This window comes from Micropterus salmoides, unplaced genomic scaffold (genome assembly GCF_014851395.1).
Source record: "Micropterus salmoides isolate LMB-PRFRI ecotype aquatic unplaced genomic scaffold, ASM1485139v1 Ms_hic_scaffold_3, whole genome shotgun sequence".
NCBI classification, from domain to species: Eukaryota; Metazoa; Chordata; class Actinopteri; order Centrarchiformes; family Centrarchidae; genus Micropterus; species Micropterus salmoides.
Window position 1 is genome coordinate 9572451 of NW_024042261.1, and position 15976 is coordinate 9588426.

At 39.7% G+C, this 15976-nt stretch overlaps 1 protein-coding gene across 2 annotated transcripts in view; it reads left to right on the top strand.

Moving 5' to 3' along the window:
- clcn2c (chloride channel 2c) overlaps nt 1–5692 on the top strand; it is a 174517-nt gene extending 168825 nt beyond the window's left edge. For both annotated transcript variants that reach the window (XM_038693408.1, XM_038693409.1), the window contains 2 exons: nt 89–175; nt 3331–5692. In XM_038693408.1, coding sequence (XP_038549336.1) covers nt 89–175; nt 3331–3525 — 282 coding nt within the window. In that variant the 3' untranslated portion in view covers nt 3526–5692. The remainder of the gene's footprint in view (nt 1–88; nt 176–3330) is intronic.
- Nucleotides 5693–15976: the final 10284 nt, after the last annotated feature.

Consider the following 15976-nt stretch of genomic DNA (forward strand, 5'->3'; position numbering starts at 1 on the left):
TAGGAACCCAGTGCAGTATTGTCTCTGGTTTGCACTGTTTTTAGTGTTTCACTGATTGTTTCCTACTACCTCTGCTTTTTTCCTGCAGACCCACACCATCTTCTCCCTGCTGGGCCTTGACCATGCCTATGTCACCAGCATTGGACGCCTCATCGGGGTGGTTTCCCTCAAAGAGGTAAGAACCTTGAAAGAACCTGGGAAAGTGCTGACTGTCATTATTTACACAGGCAGCATTTTCACTGCTTTTATAACTGTCAAATCAATGTCATTATCATCAGGAGTGCTGTCAGCGTATTGTACGCACACACAAAGAGACATTTCAGCATTTCAACATTAATGATTCTTCCTCCCTCTGCCTGTTACGTACTGTGACAGACAAAAGGCTGCTTAATATTGCTGTCTCTATCTATTGTCTCTGCCCCCCCCCCCCTCGTTCCATCTCTCCTGCCTCACAAACAACTGAAAACCCCTCACTCTTTGTGAAACGGCCAGTAAGTGGTGAGAGGATTGTTGCTAAGTGCAACGCTGCTTGCCTGTCCCTGACATTTAGGCTTTTTTGTTCTGTGTTCCACCAGCAGACAAAAACCCAGCCAAGGCAGATAAAGCCCAGCCTCTCCCAGTCTGCCTGTCTGTCACACAGACATTCTGTTATATCACAGGCTCGCTGGTCTATATGGAAGAGAAAAAGCGCAAGGATGTTTGTGTGCCTGATTATAGTGCATTATTTCCACACTACAGCATGCAGACACTATTAATGCTGCCACATGATGTGTAGCACCCAAATCCTTCACCCTATCAGCCAAATGACAAACAGAAAATTCAATAATACTGTCTTACACAGGGATCAGAGAGAGATTGGATGAAAGAGATTGTAGAAAATTGCAATAAACTTTCATGCAGCTCCAATGTTTTGAGGGGATTGAAGATATTTCTTTTTATTTTAAAAAGTATGGATAACAATTTTGTATATGCCAAATAAACTATAAACTATATTAAGAATACAAGATACTCATGTTTTCCTTTTTCAATAAAAAAACAAAAACATTAAATCACATAACATAATGTTATAACTGAGAGAGTGTAAAAACGAGTTACACCTGGCATTAAAATGCTTTTTTGGTTGGATTACAATCGGATAGTGCTTGACTGCATGAAAGTACAGATGGAAATGCACCTAAGACGTACGTAACGGTCGCAGTGTTCCGCAAATAAAATTGAGAGTCTGATGGCGCATACAGGCAGTGCGTCCACACTGTTGTGCATGACCACGCTTAAAGAGTGCCGTTGATTGAACATGCTAATGTTTTTGGTGAACTGAACATATGCATTTTGGCACGTGAACCCACGCACTGTTAAATGAGGCCCCCAGGAAGTGCGCCATGCTTTGAGGCCAATTTCACATACTTGCCCTATTGGCCGCCATCATGGCAGAGGGAGGTGGGGTTAAAGGAAGTGCTAGTGTGATTGCTCCTGTGGGGCAGCACAATGTGGAAGCTACATGGAAGAGCAGGGTAATTTTATACCTGGAAATCAAACTTTTTTGGATTCATGCGCCACTGAGCAGCTTTCACAGGCATGAACGGAGCCCTGCCTCCAATGCTGTATTCTTTATAGTTCTCTTTATATATCAGTAAGTTAAAGTCAATATAAACTAGCAAGGAAACAGTGCTTTCCAGCTTAGCTATTACATCGGCACACCGCTGAAAAGAGATCTATACAGTTAAACATTGTTGATTTCCTCTAATAAGTTGTGTGTGTGTGTGTGTGTGTGTGTGTGTGTGTGCTGTGGCAGAATCAGGTCTGACCCGGAGTTGAAATTTTTTAACCTACTTTCATTTCCACTGTGTGCGGGAGCGGCAGAGATAATTTTTCCTCTCCCCTTATTCTGTGAAATGATTCAGCAAACAGCAGCAAGTCAAAGGCAATCTGACCTCACTTTACACTGCATACTGCCCTCTGACCATGATCTTTTTTCCTCCATTATATTTTGGAAAAGAGATTCCAGTTCAAAATAGAAAATGGCTTGTGTGCCTGTGCATTAGATTGTAAACTACCGAGATGATCTTTCACTGTAGAGCAAGGCCAGTACAGCATCAGGGGTTAGCAGTTCTATTTCCACTGGGGCCACCCATGCCAAAACTGTATGCAGCACAGCATAATAAGGCACTGTGAAGAAAACCCTGTAACAAATAGCACAATTTAGGCACCTTATGTTTTCTTAAAACTGAAGCTACATACTAATTCTGAGCAGGGCTTGAATATGTAGAATACTCAAACCAGACAGTATGCATACTATAAATACATTTTTACAGTCAGTTTGCGGTGGTGATGGGGCAGTGGATAACATACATGCCTTTGGTGTGAGAGACCCAGGTTCGAATCCATTGTGAGACACCATTGTGTCCCTCAGAAAAACACTTAACCCCTCATTGCTCCAGAGGCGTGCAACGTCCAACATATATAGCAATTGTAAGTCACTGTGGATAAAAGCATCAGCTAAATGTAAATGTAGTTTTTTATTGTCCTAGTGATGAACACTGTTCTACCACATCGAGACATTTTGATGTGGTAGTCTAGTTGGCAGTGGAATTCTAAAGTTGCAGTTTGATTGCACATATGTATTAAGTATTATATTAACTTTAATTTACGGTTAGTCTAAAATGGTTGAGTATGGAGATTTTCTTTGAACACCAACTGCTTAAACATTACTGTGACGATTAGTATGTTTTACATACTGTATAGAATTAGTATGTAGTAATAGTATAGATGGGGGACCCACTTTAATTCTTTGCAAAAACTGAGTTTCAGTATCTTAAAACAAGACAAAATAAGCTGTACTATGTCTAGGATGACACTGGCAACTCCTAGCAATAGCATAAAAAACTGGCTATGGCAGAAAGCAGTGCACGCCATTGTGAAGGGCTGAAAGCAACACATACAGTGCACCAATTTTCACTGAGATTGTCTAGTTATACAGAAAATAATGCCATCAAAAGTTTTTCTACAATGCTTTAATCACATAAAACTTGTGCAGTTTGAGGCTATAGGTAATTATCCAAGTTTAACAATGCAAAATTGATGTCATTTCGCATTGACAGAAATGGAGGACGGTGGTATTTATCGGTTTATATACTGTTGAGATTTCACCACAGTGACCTCTTAAAAGTGCTGCAGGTGTCATTAGAAGCCAGGGTCACAAACATCTCAGTCCAGGCATTTTAGGTTGGGAGCTTAAAAGCCATAAATTGTGGTTGGTTAACATAGTTTCATTGGGGTGTTATGTGCATGAGCGCCTAGACGTCTCTAACTAACTTGTCTTTATCCCTCCAGCTTCGCAAGGCCATCGAGGGCTCCGTGACAGTGAAAGGTGTGAAGGTGCGTCCTCCTCTGGCCAGTTTCCGGGACAGCGGCACCAGCAGCAGCGAGAACGAAGCCACTGAGCTCCACAAGCTGTGGGATCGCCATAAGAGCATGTCGTTGCCCCGCGAACGCCACCCCTCTGAGTCCGACGAGAAATCCCAGTGAGAGAAAGTAGAGGAGGTGGAGGAAGAAGAAAAGAAGAGGGAGGCATTGAGATATTTAATCCCCCAAAGCCACAAACTAGGAAAAATCCTCAGGGCTTAGGAACAATATTTAATTCTGGAAAGAGTTCTACTGCTACGCCAGCCTCTTCATAACTCCTCATTTCTCTCCTCATCTACTCCTCTTTCTCTCCACCATCCACTTTCCTTCAAGGACCCACCAGCGCTTTGTCCAGGAGTCTTGCACTGACCAAGCCAGACACTCCAAGAGGGAGTGGAACACAACTCAACCTGTGCCCTGCTCTCCATTTACCCTTGGGAACCCACAGCAAAGTGAATGTGGATTGGGGGGCGGGCAAGTGTGTCGAATCCAACTAGGGACTGGGAATGGGTTGAAATCTTAAAAAAGGGATTTTTTAACATCCTTTGTTTTGTTTGTCTACTTTAGAGTTGGGATCAAATTTTGGACCTGGAAAAGTTATCTTTTGAACAAGTCTTCCACTCGGGTAGAGAAATTCAGCAGAGATAAGCGTAATGTAGGCATGTACTGTAAGTGTGAGTGTACGAAATGAGAAAATGTGAGTGTGCCTGAAGAGGACGTTAGCAAACATTTCTTCAACAATTTTTTACTGCCTTTACAACATTTTTCAGTCTTTCTTTTCCAGCTTGAATAATTATATTTCTGACTGATCAGGTGGTCTGGGTTTAACTGGAATTTGCATGGTACCATTTCTTTGTAAATTACACTTAAGTCTGTCCCATTGACAAGCATTGGACTGAGGCGACAGATGCCTTGATTTTCTGCTTTTTCTTGATTCCATTATTTATTCTTTCCTTGGTCTTCACATCTCTTCACTGCAAGTCTAAATGGTCCAGTTGAAAGTACAGTCTATGCAAGCAGATATGCCTGTTGGCAGTGGCGGACGCATCTGTAGCTCTCTCCATAATGTACACTCCTTTCATACCGTAGCTACGGCCTTACATTACAAAGACACATGGAAATACACACAAACAGAAGTCAGCGATGCACTCAGAGTCAAGGTTTTCTGCTTATCTAAATATAGCTCTTAATAACCGTTCCAGAGAAGGTAGGGGCGGATGGAGAGGGCAGGAAGCGAGGGAGAGACGAGGAACAGGGAGCAAATGGATGGCTGAAAGAATGGAGACCTCATTACCTAACCAGCTGCTCTGGGCCCTCTCATCAATCTGTCTTTGATTTCCATGTTAGCTAACCTCCAGTGCTATCAGAGACACAGAAGCCACCCAACAGCTATATGAGGTAATGGTTCAGGGCTGAGGCAGACACTGTTAAAGTTAACGTATACAGAAACAGATGAGCAGAATGAGCTTGATTAATGCAGGCCAGTAGCTTGAGTGAAAAGAATGATTAGTCGATATAAATCCGTTAAAGGAAATCCATAACTGACAGATAGTGAGCAGTTCATGATATAGTTTAACCATTTAAAATGCACCTCCTTTACCAGCACCACTCCAAATCATCACTAACTTATCTCTCCAGCTACCAACCCAATGTGGTTGAACTTGGAACTTGGTCTATTAATGTTTTAATGACAGCATGGTTTCACATTCAGGAAGCACTCACATGGCTGATAATGTATACATACTGTGTATTTAATAATTATTTTCTGCCGTAATGCTTGAGGCTTGTCTGTACGCTCTCTGCTCATCGACAAAAAAAAAACATTGATTTGTTTTCCCTCTCTTCCATACCTCCATCTTTGCCACTTCCGCCTCCATTTTTTACTTGGTGGGCTACTGACCCTAAATTTGTGCTTTTATGTTTTATTTACTTTTTGGGGGGGGACCAGACAAGGATGTCTACTACTACCTACAGAAATAGCTCTGCTGTTTGGAGGCCTTAAATATGTACTCATACCCAATTTCATTGTGGTCTTCAGCATTTGCATGTATTTTACTTTTGGTGGTGTCTTGCTGCGCTCCACTGAAAGTAAAATGAACACAGTAAAACAGCATGGCTTTGCATGACAGAGTGCATGTGAGCTTTGTTTTAGATGACAGGATGTTACCAAAAACAAAAGCTTGAAGGAAATTAATATGGGACGAGTGAATGATGTTGTGTCTTAGGGCCATCTGGTGCCTGTTTATGTGTCTTTACAATATCTTATTTTATACTTATAGATTAGATCAGATTATTGCATCTTTCATTCATCCAATGAGCTTTATTCATTGCCTGATTTTGAACTGGGAATGGGGCCTTTGGGTTAGCAAAGTTATGCTTACAGATTAATATTTAACATTATTACTGTAATATAAAATCATAATTTAATGTCTTAACCAATCTTAAATTGTAGACTATTCTCTTTTTGAAAGAGATGTTTTATAATGTTTGTTGTGTTTTGTTTTTCACCTTTAAAATTAATGCTGTCTTTTATGTTGTCCTTTGACATGCTGTCATTTCTTCAAAGACATTTGTAAAGTGCAAATAACACTAACGGGGCAAAGGCTCACAATGGCTGCCTGAAGCATTGAAGCATACAAGTGTAGGAAAGTTAATGTAGAAAGGACAAGCATGTGGTCTGTTGGTGACATGTTCATTCCACAAGTGCCTGCATCAACTCCTCCTCTTTATCAATAAGCAATCGACACCTAAGTGTTTGGATCTGTTTTTTCTAGTCGTACGTATGTAGACGAGGCACTTTTCACACACATATACACAAATATGTAAGCAGGGTGGGTGATGTGTCGGCGCGGTGTGCAATAATCACCATGGCAACCTGCTGTCGTCGTCACCCCCCCCCCCCCCCCCCCCCCCCCCCATCTGCTCACCCCAGGGACTAACTGAGATCCACTCGCCTGATTTGGTTCTGTTCATTTGTTTGTCCTTTTCATCGATTTTCATTATTCTGCCTCTTGCCAGAGCTCTCGCCTCCCCGTAAATTTCAGAATTTTTCATCTCATTTGCTACCAGACAGATATAGACTGAGGTAGATGCATATTTATTAGTCTGTATTAATCAAAGTAGAAGTTGTAAAATCGTCTCATTCTTTTTATGGAAGATCTATTTGTAGGTAATCAATTTGTGCAATAACGGTTGTTCATCTCACTTTGTAACCCAGTTTTAATTGATGACATGAATGCAAGATAACCTTATTTTTGTAAAGAAACCTGAAAAGTGTAAAAAGATGTATGTATATGAGGAGAACTGACGCTCACACAGGCGCTTGTGTGTGATAAAGTGATGTTTGAATGACAGGGGAATGAAGGGGAACATTTTCCTAAAAGCCTCAATAAAAGATATCAGAATCTCACTACAATCAGCATTATGATGTTTAAGGACACTGTTTACACCTTTAGGTGTTGTTTGGCCTTTGATCAAGAATAGTAGTTGCTTAGACTCCTCATTTAGGCTTTGGAAAACCTTCCCTGTCTGGTCTTTAAAGGCTCTCTAGTGAATACTGCTGCATGGGCTGTAGCTGGCGCTCTCATACAAGCCCCCACTTTAGCACTGATGCGGTCAGTTTTATCATGCTCCTCTGTCCTCTCCTTCAGTCTGAGGGGCTTTGATAAGACCTGATCCTCGCATCAGCTGTTGAGGGTTATCTTTTATCCACTCCTTGGGGACTGTAAATTGTGCATACTGGAGGCCTCCACTACGGCAAACCCTGAGGGTCAAACCAGACAGAGCTGAACAAAATCCAGAGCTATTTTTCACACAGAAAAATGAAACATTGTTTTGTATATCAGGGATGAATAAATGAGATTTTAACAAACAAGTCTTTTGTTGAAGATGACTTTCTGTTTTATATCTCCCAGGACTTGTGTTATTCTGCAGCTGTGATTCTTCCCTGCCTGTCCTCTTCCTTCCCTTCAGTAACAGCTGCGAAGCACCTGGAGTGTTGTTTTTGCCTTCCGCTAATACTCCCAGCGGGGAAGCAAACACAGTAATGCCACAGTAACGTTCAAATTAGTTCATTTTGTCCCAAATCTTTTTATAGCACAGGAAGTCTTTATATAACATTTGCTCCATAACCCTCCTTTGGATTGAATTAGAGGTCCTCCATAAATACTCACTACTGCAATATCCATATTTATACCCTTTAATTCAATCTGCCCCAAGCCAACTCACTGAATCAAAGAATAAAGTATTTAATGAGGTGTACTTCTTACTAATGAAGAGCTCATTTCTTGTCAAAAGTTATTTCATTGCACCTAGTCAATACCTTCTTGAAAATCCATGAACATACAGCTTTTGTTCAGACATAAACAGAAAAAAGCGTCTTGTCCATATTAACCTACAAATTGTTGATCTGAGTGTGTATAAGGTGTGTCTATCTACCAGATATATGGTAGGTTCATGGTTCACAATGAATTGCACTTGCAGCCACAGTAATTACATGGAAAACAAAGTCATACTATGTCCATGTGTTTCAGCCATCAACTGACAGTTTAATGAAACTCACAATCTGTCTTCTATACAGCGGTGAGGAGTGCTCTGAATGCCTAAAATCAGTATGGGTAGCAGTTTTGTTAAGCTGAACCCAATTTGCTGTCTTTAAAAGGGTACTCCATTGATCAACAGGTCCTACAACTTTGTCAGACTCACTGTGACCAGTGCTTTAAAAAGAAGTCATTGCAACCGAATCAGAGATATCTTTTTTTTAATTCCATACATTTTTTTCCATTGTCAAAACCTGCTGCCTACATTAACCACAATGCTACTTGAACGGTTCGATCAAAGATTTGGGTGTGTTATTCTAGTAGGGGCTAATGTGTCCTTGAGCCTCTAGCATCAAGCAGAGATGAGGAGCTCCAGAGGTCTGGTAATCTCACGTCTTCCTATCTCCACACCCCCAGATTGTTTACATGTTCAAACGTTAAAGCCCCCAATTTATTCACACAGCGCTCTCTGGAGACACAAAAAGCTTTTCTACAACTTTTTTGGAGTTAGTCGAGTGCTGCACTTCAGTTCAAGTAATGCAGCTCTAAACTCAATTAAAATGGCGTTCCTGTAGTGCTTTCCCATTGGGAGGGTGAACTGCAACAGTTGGCTCAGTAATGATCTGCAACCACACACTTTTTTTCAGTCTCAGTTTTGTCACAACACATTTGTTTCTTTGTCAGTGTTTCCGGTCCCCTCCTTCTGCTGCGTCCTCACCTACAACATGCACACACACACACACACACTCCTTCATTCTGTTGTTTTGCTGTGTGTGAATGAGATGAGAGCATCTGGACTATAATGTTTAGAGAGCAATGGTAAAAGCTTAATGAGCTAAATGAGATTATTCGTTAAGCAGGCTGCAGCTCTATCCCTCAGTGAGTTTCAGGTGGGAGCACGGGACCTTCTGTAGAGAGAGTGAGTTGTGGCTGCTTGTGTGTGTGTTGTAGAGATCATTTTGCATTTTTCTAAACTTCTGTTGTTGTTCGTACCTCCCACATAATCTATAATCCACTCTAATCCAACTGCCAGTTAATAGCAGTAATGACTGTGCGTCTAACTGAGTGTGGGCAAGTTCGCCAGGACCGAGAAAGACAAGTCAAGAAAGAGTTGGAGCAAAACGCAGCTACATCTGTATTGTGGTGAACAAGGTTGGAAACACTTGAGCAGCGTTGGGTAGCGCACCATCTGATCAATATTAAAAAAAGGTGTCACTCAAAAAAAAATCCTCTGGAGACAACCACACTCTGATCTCTCCCAACAAGGATAGAGAAATGGCAAAAAAAAAGTAAGGTGCTTGGTGTAGGTCAAAGGTCATCAGACAAGGCGGGATTTGAAGAAGACAACGACCACGACGATGACATAAAGTAATGGCGCAGCAGAAACAGCAGCTCAGCAAAAGTTGATTGTATGATGTTATTGAACCAATAATAATAACCACTTTTTTTTAAATAGTTAATCTAAATAATCTTATAATCTTTAAAAATAAGCATTTTATTAATATTTATGTTTCTATTAAGATCATTGCCCACATTTTTTATTGACCAGTGTTTTTTTTAATTGTATTGAATTGTGGTATTTTACTTTTTCCACAATAAACAGATGCACTAATCATGCTGGTTGTATAATTGTTTTCTGCGCCTGCTTACTATGACAACATGCAATGGGACTGTTAACTGTTGATACTGCTAGCCTTTAATATAACGCTTCCGCTGGTGTAGGAACATGCACCAAAATCGGAGTTTAAGTTTAAAAATGTTTCCAGACCTTTGTGAAAGTGTGACATTTATGTAGTATTAATGACAGAAATGATTTTTTCATGGTAGGTCATGTTTAAATTGCTTATTATACTTTCCCAGATCACTTTAACATTTAGCTTGTGAAAACAAGAACAAATTGAGCAAGAGACTGATGCTTTTTAATACTGTGTTGTTAATAAAGTATTTTTTTTAAATGACAGGCTACTGTCAACTACAATTTTCACACATGCGTGGTACAAATTGGGCGGGAATAAGAATGCGCATGTGCAGAACAGAGCGTACAGAAAGGTGGTGCGGCTACAGCCAATCATTACAGACTCTGCTGCGAGGGGGGGCGCGGCATGAGCAGTGCTAGAGTCCGCGGCCGAATCTTATTGAAAGCGACAGATATTTTTCTCAGGAGTTGGTGGAGACCAAAACAGAGCTTCAATGAGCTTGAGAGTGAATATTGGCCATAAACATAACTCCAAATAATTACTAAGGTTTCTGTGCCACCTGTTATGGCAAATGTGTATAGCAAACACACTTGCCATAACAACTTAATAAGGTAGTAGGGGTTCTTGTGTTTTCAGCTCCTTCTATTGCCCTCAAGTGGCCAAAACATTAATGAATAGAACTTTAACTTAATGTGTCGTTGCATATGGGTAAGGGGCAAAAGTTATATGCAAATTAGGTGCCTTCTTGAAGAATATTTACCTTTGTTCATTTATGATGTACTTCATCCATGTCAGGTGGCACTGTCTTGTGGTTTTTGTATTGCATATGCATGTATATGCATATGTTACTGTGGTCTTGAGTTAATAAATCTAGTAAGAGTTAGGCCTAGGTTGAGGTTAGATCCACTGTGAGGGCATGAGGTTAGGGGCCCCCAAAGGTTTAATGATTAAAATTTGTGTTTGTGTGCAGACGCGGGTAGAGGAGATGAGTGGTGACAGGCATGAGATTTCATTTTGACAGTGTGTAAAACCTTGTCAGTCCAAATATTATCAATGCTCGGGACAAGTGTTCGGTTGTTGTCAGAGCTGTTGCTGATAACATTCACCTCTTTATTCAAGAGAAACACACTGAGCTTAAAAAATTTTAAAGAGATGCAGTATGAGCTAAAAGAAAAGAAAAGAAAGAAAACTATTCCGAACACAGCCCTATTTGATTACTAGGGATTGACCGATATGTTTTTTTCCAGGGGGATCCCCATACCGATTATTAGTAACCAATTACACCGATGACCGACATGTGGAACTGATATACATTGCTGTAAAATTTTCAATCTTGGTGTCAAAATTTAGAATAACACAAACTCCAACAGAAGATTAAAGTTAAATGTCATTTTTAATCTTTATAAATAATAAATTAAATGATTTAGAGAGATAGACTTGTTAACTATGAGTAATAAATTATCATAAACTTTGTCTTACCTGCTGCCATTTATATTGTATTTATTTTATATTGTAAGGATTTTATTGATACTATTTATTTTACTATTATTTTTATTGGTTCTGTTCTTTATCTATACTCTTATTGGTTTTTCATTACTAAATAATTGCCTAATTTAAACATTATTTAAAAAAGAATACATTCAGAACTGTTATCACATTTTTTATAATTACTAACTGTTTTCAGAGCAGCATCAAAACTAAAGTTTCCAGCGTAGTGGCTCACTTGTTCTATACTTACTACGCACAATAGTCAGTGTTGATAGGCTATTATTTGTGACTTGTAACCAATCAGCTAGTTCTGTGGGCGGGACATTGTACTCAACACACTGTGGGCCCCAGCAGACAGAGGGCTGCATCAAAGCCTAAGGAGCGCATTTAAAAAAAAATACAAAAAAACCCCACATTATTTATATGGGCTGTCAGTTTTTTAAATGAATGATGCAGATTAATAGAAATATGCTGAATATCTGCGCCGATAATCAACCAGACCAATTGAACTGATGCTCATCTTTGCTCTGCACTTTGTGGTTAAATTAGGAATGATGCAATGCTTACATTAAACCAACTATTTCAAAGAACAAGATCTATTTATTTTATTCAGGTTTTATTAAATGCTCATTATTGTTTTTCGATAAAACAAATCTTCATTCATATTACATCAGTTTTGACACTATAATGCACAACATGAAACGAACTTTAAATGTAGATATTGGACAGAAAAATAACTATATCTAATAATTAAACAGTTTCAATAATACTAAATATTTGTCATCAAAAAAGTTATAGCAATGATGCGATTCCCAAAAAGTACCTCCTTTAATTTCTACTTCTAAAAAAACTTTTAGTTTTTTAGTTAGTTAGTCTCATGTCCATACAGTAAATATGAGGCTATCGCTAGCAGCCATTAGCTTAGCACAAAGACTGGAAACATCTAGCCTGGTTCTGTCTAAAGGTAATAAAATCCACCCACCAGCACCTTTACAGCTCACTAACACAAAATGCAGTTTTTAAATGAAGGTTTTTATTATTTACAATTTGTTTGATTTGTTTAACACCACTGTATCTGGTTTGTTTAATCCGCAGCAAAAAGTGTAAAAAGGTCAAAGTGCAGAGACTTCTTGAAGTCTTGCCTTTATCATGAGGTTTCCAGACAGCTAATCTTTTAAAGAGGTGCTATTATGGTTTTTGGCTTTTTTCCTCTCATTTATTGAGATATATACCTTTTTTGTGCATGTAATAGGTTTGCAAAGTGAAAAAGCCCAAGGTCCAGCCCAAAGGGAGTTCCCATCTCCCACAGAAACCTCTGCTCTGAACTGCCTGAAAACAGCTCGATTGTAGTCCAGCCATTCCCTGTGATCCCTGTGACAACACATGGATGAAAGCAAAATGCGCACATAATGCTCGCCAAGCGGCTAGAACGACACGCCCTCAAAAACACCAGTGGGAAAACAGTGAGCTGCAGCACACCTCTCCTCTCCCTTCCAAACACTAGCTCCCCTCCAGGCACTCAGTGGACATAAAGTTGTTACTGTGATGTGGAGACAGAGCTTGGTTAAAACTTTATGGATGAAAGATACTTTTGTTACAGATTAATAACTCACCACTCTGAAACTCTTGCTCCAGTCTATGTTGTCCAGCTGGGGTGCGTTTCCCGAACAACCACGGATGTTAGTTTAACCATCGTTAAACTAACAAACTGAAGTACGATCGTTTCCCAAAACGGTCCTACTTTGTTGGTACCATCATTGGTTTGAACTAACTTAGTTTGAACAAACATAGTTCAAACTAACATGTTTTCAGGTGTGTTTGTCTGACTTTCACAGCAGGAAACTCACAAAATGCTGTCATATTCTGCCTAAATATGTCAGTTGTGACCGATATTAAGTGACATTATTGTGCTAACTTATTATTTAGGCTTTATTATTATTATTATTATTATTATAGTCGTACCGGCAATAACAAGAAAGTCAACAATAGTGTTAATGAAATCAACAATATAAATATATATAACCCAATCGTTTTACTTAGCCTAAATATCGGCTATAACTTGAGGTTAACAATTTAACACTATTATGATTCCCTTGGCCGCAAAAGGTATCAAGGTCTTAAGAATAGTTCAGTGCAGTAAGTGGCTGAGTATGTGAATGTACCGACACGGGTTCAAATCCCTTGAGTTCTCAATTTATCTTTGTTATAATAGCAACGAAAGCTCTCAGGGATTCATTCATTAAGGTACATTAATGAATTTTATGCTGTCCCTTTTTATATTTATGTTTGTAATGAAGACTAAAGAACACCCATGGTCCTCAGAGGCCTACAAATGTATACATGAAGGTAATATTAAAAGTTATGTCTTTACATTCTCCGTTTGGTCCTTTAATCTTTGTACTGGTGACTAATATTAAATCAAGTTATTGTGAATAGATGGGTAATCTGTGAGAAAAACACCTGCTGTTTGTAGATGGTCTACACTAAGATACTTAGTACTGAATCAATGCAACCCTACCCATGACCCGACAAATACATTTTAAAGTCCTTTTATAACTACATTTAAAAAAACCCTTCACCTTAAATATGTTTGTACAGCAGGATTATCTAACATTCCCTGCTTAAAACACATCACATCCACCTCCTAACACTGCATTTTCTGCTCTCTGTGACGTAGTCACTGTGAACTAAGCGTCTAACCACAGGTCAGGAGCTGTAGTTCGAACTATGCAACTTAACGACAGATGGTGCGAACGTTCGTCGGAACTATGGTTTCAGGGAACACCTGCGTCGCTTAACGATGGTTCGTACTAGAGGTGCTCCGATCAGGATTTTTTGGGCCGATTGAAAGCAGTATCGGCCGATACCGATCACCGATCACTGGGTCTATTTGGAGCCTTTTATTTATCGTGTAGCATTATACAGTATACTGTATATTTATTTAATTGGTCCTAAAAACAATGTATTAAGTATTTAAAGTTATAAGATGACAAAGTATCATGAAACGACAACTGTTTATTTTATTGCCAGGAAACATGGCCAACAAATTCCACTCTATCTGTCTTAGAGACTTAAACCATAGCAGCCTTTGCCTGGTTACTGTAAACATCTTACAGCTTAACAAATATAGCTTTACTGTGGAATAAACTACAAAAACAGAACAAACAGCATCTTTATAAATTTACTACAACCATAAAAACTGCAACAAAAAAGGCTGTAGCCAAAATATTTAGGAGATAAAGGAGCACGGGCATCATGAGTCAATGATAAACTCTGAAGTAGCTGCTTTTTGTTCTGGAAAGCTCAGGCAGGTTCTGTGGGCTTTAGGGGGGAGAGAGGAAGCAGAGAGAGGAAGCAGAGAGAAGGGCTACAGAGAGGAGTCATAACTGCCTTCAGTGAGATTTGAAAATAAGGAAAATTTAAATAAATAAAAATAGGCTACAATGTAAATTCCATATTATACAGTCAATTGTTAATATTACATAGGCAACTATATTCATTATAATTTCATATGGTTTGCCATCAGTAGGCTACAGGCCTTATATCATTTCAGTGGATTGTTTTCATTTTTTATCCTTGTGCAGGAAGCACAGTCTACATGTCTTACATGCTGCCACCAACTTTACCAGAGGGAGAGTAGCAAACAAGGTTTTTATTTGATTTCATAAAGGTTAAACATGAGAGGAGTAGAAAGAGGAGTGGGATAATGTGAGGCTACATCCACACTGCTACGTTTTTAAAACAGTTTTATAACGAAAGCGATCTTCTCCGTCCACAGCAGCGTTTCAGAGTTGATCTCTGTCCATATTAGAACGACTGAAAACACACATCTAGTGGCCGTTCAGGTAGCTACACTGCGCATGCGCGTGCCAGTGTAAACATGAAGCAGATGGTGTACTCCGCCGTAGCAGACGATTTAGCGAAAGAAGAAAGTAATACAGACCAAGAACCACACCAGGCTTTTTTCTTTTTTTTTGCATTGACCGACAACGAATTGGAACTGTTACTGAAAGTAACACGGAAGTACGAGAGACGGCGGCGGGAAATACAGCGACATGCACAGTAGGCTAACTGTTAAGTGTTATTTACACAGTACTTATATTTTAATAAAAATACCAAAACTAAAACTCTGTAAGTAGCATCCTGTTTTGCTTTGCATGACTGATAAGACCGACTCACAAAGCCAAATGTGAGTGTGTGTTATCGTTTTATAGTCCTCCGTTTTGTCCATCGGGTCAGCAGCGTTTTCAGACAAACATCTTCAGATCATAGACTGTATCACCGTTTTAATCTGGACGGGAGGCGGAAACGTAGCAAAAGGTCTCCGTTTTTGTAAAGAACACGAGAGAGAGAGACAGTCAGCTGATTGAGTGGTGCCGCTCTTTGCATCAGGAAACTCACACTGAAGGATCAGTGTCTCTCTCTGCCTGATGCGTCTGTTAAACTCCGGTTGCGGGTGGATTGTGAGTGAGATGAGCACAGCTGCGACAGTTTCACATGATCGCTCCTGCCTGTTGCTCATTGTAAATGATTATGTGGGCGCATTAATCCCTTCTTGTCTGAGAAGGAATTTGGTGCTAGCTAGCTTTGAGAACCGCTCACAGCGTAGTGAAACATTTTAGCTGCAGTTGAAAATTTGTCTGGCAAGTATCGCATCATCTGATTTTCTTATCGGCCTTTTTAGCAACCACCGATCAAACTAGTTAAAGCCATTATCGGCCGATTATGATCGGTGACCGATCGATCGGAGCACCCTTAGTTCATACCATGTAAGTTACCAACTCAGTTACCTCTGTAGTTCAAACTAGGGCTTTGGGAAACAGGAAGGAAGTTGCTACCATAGTCAGCAAC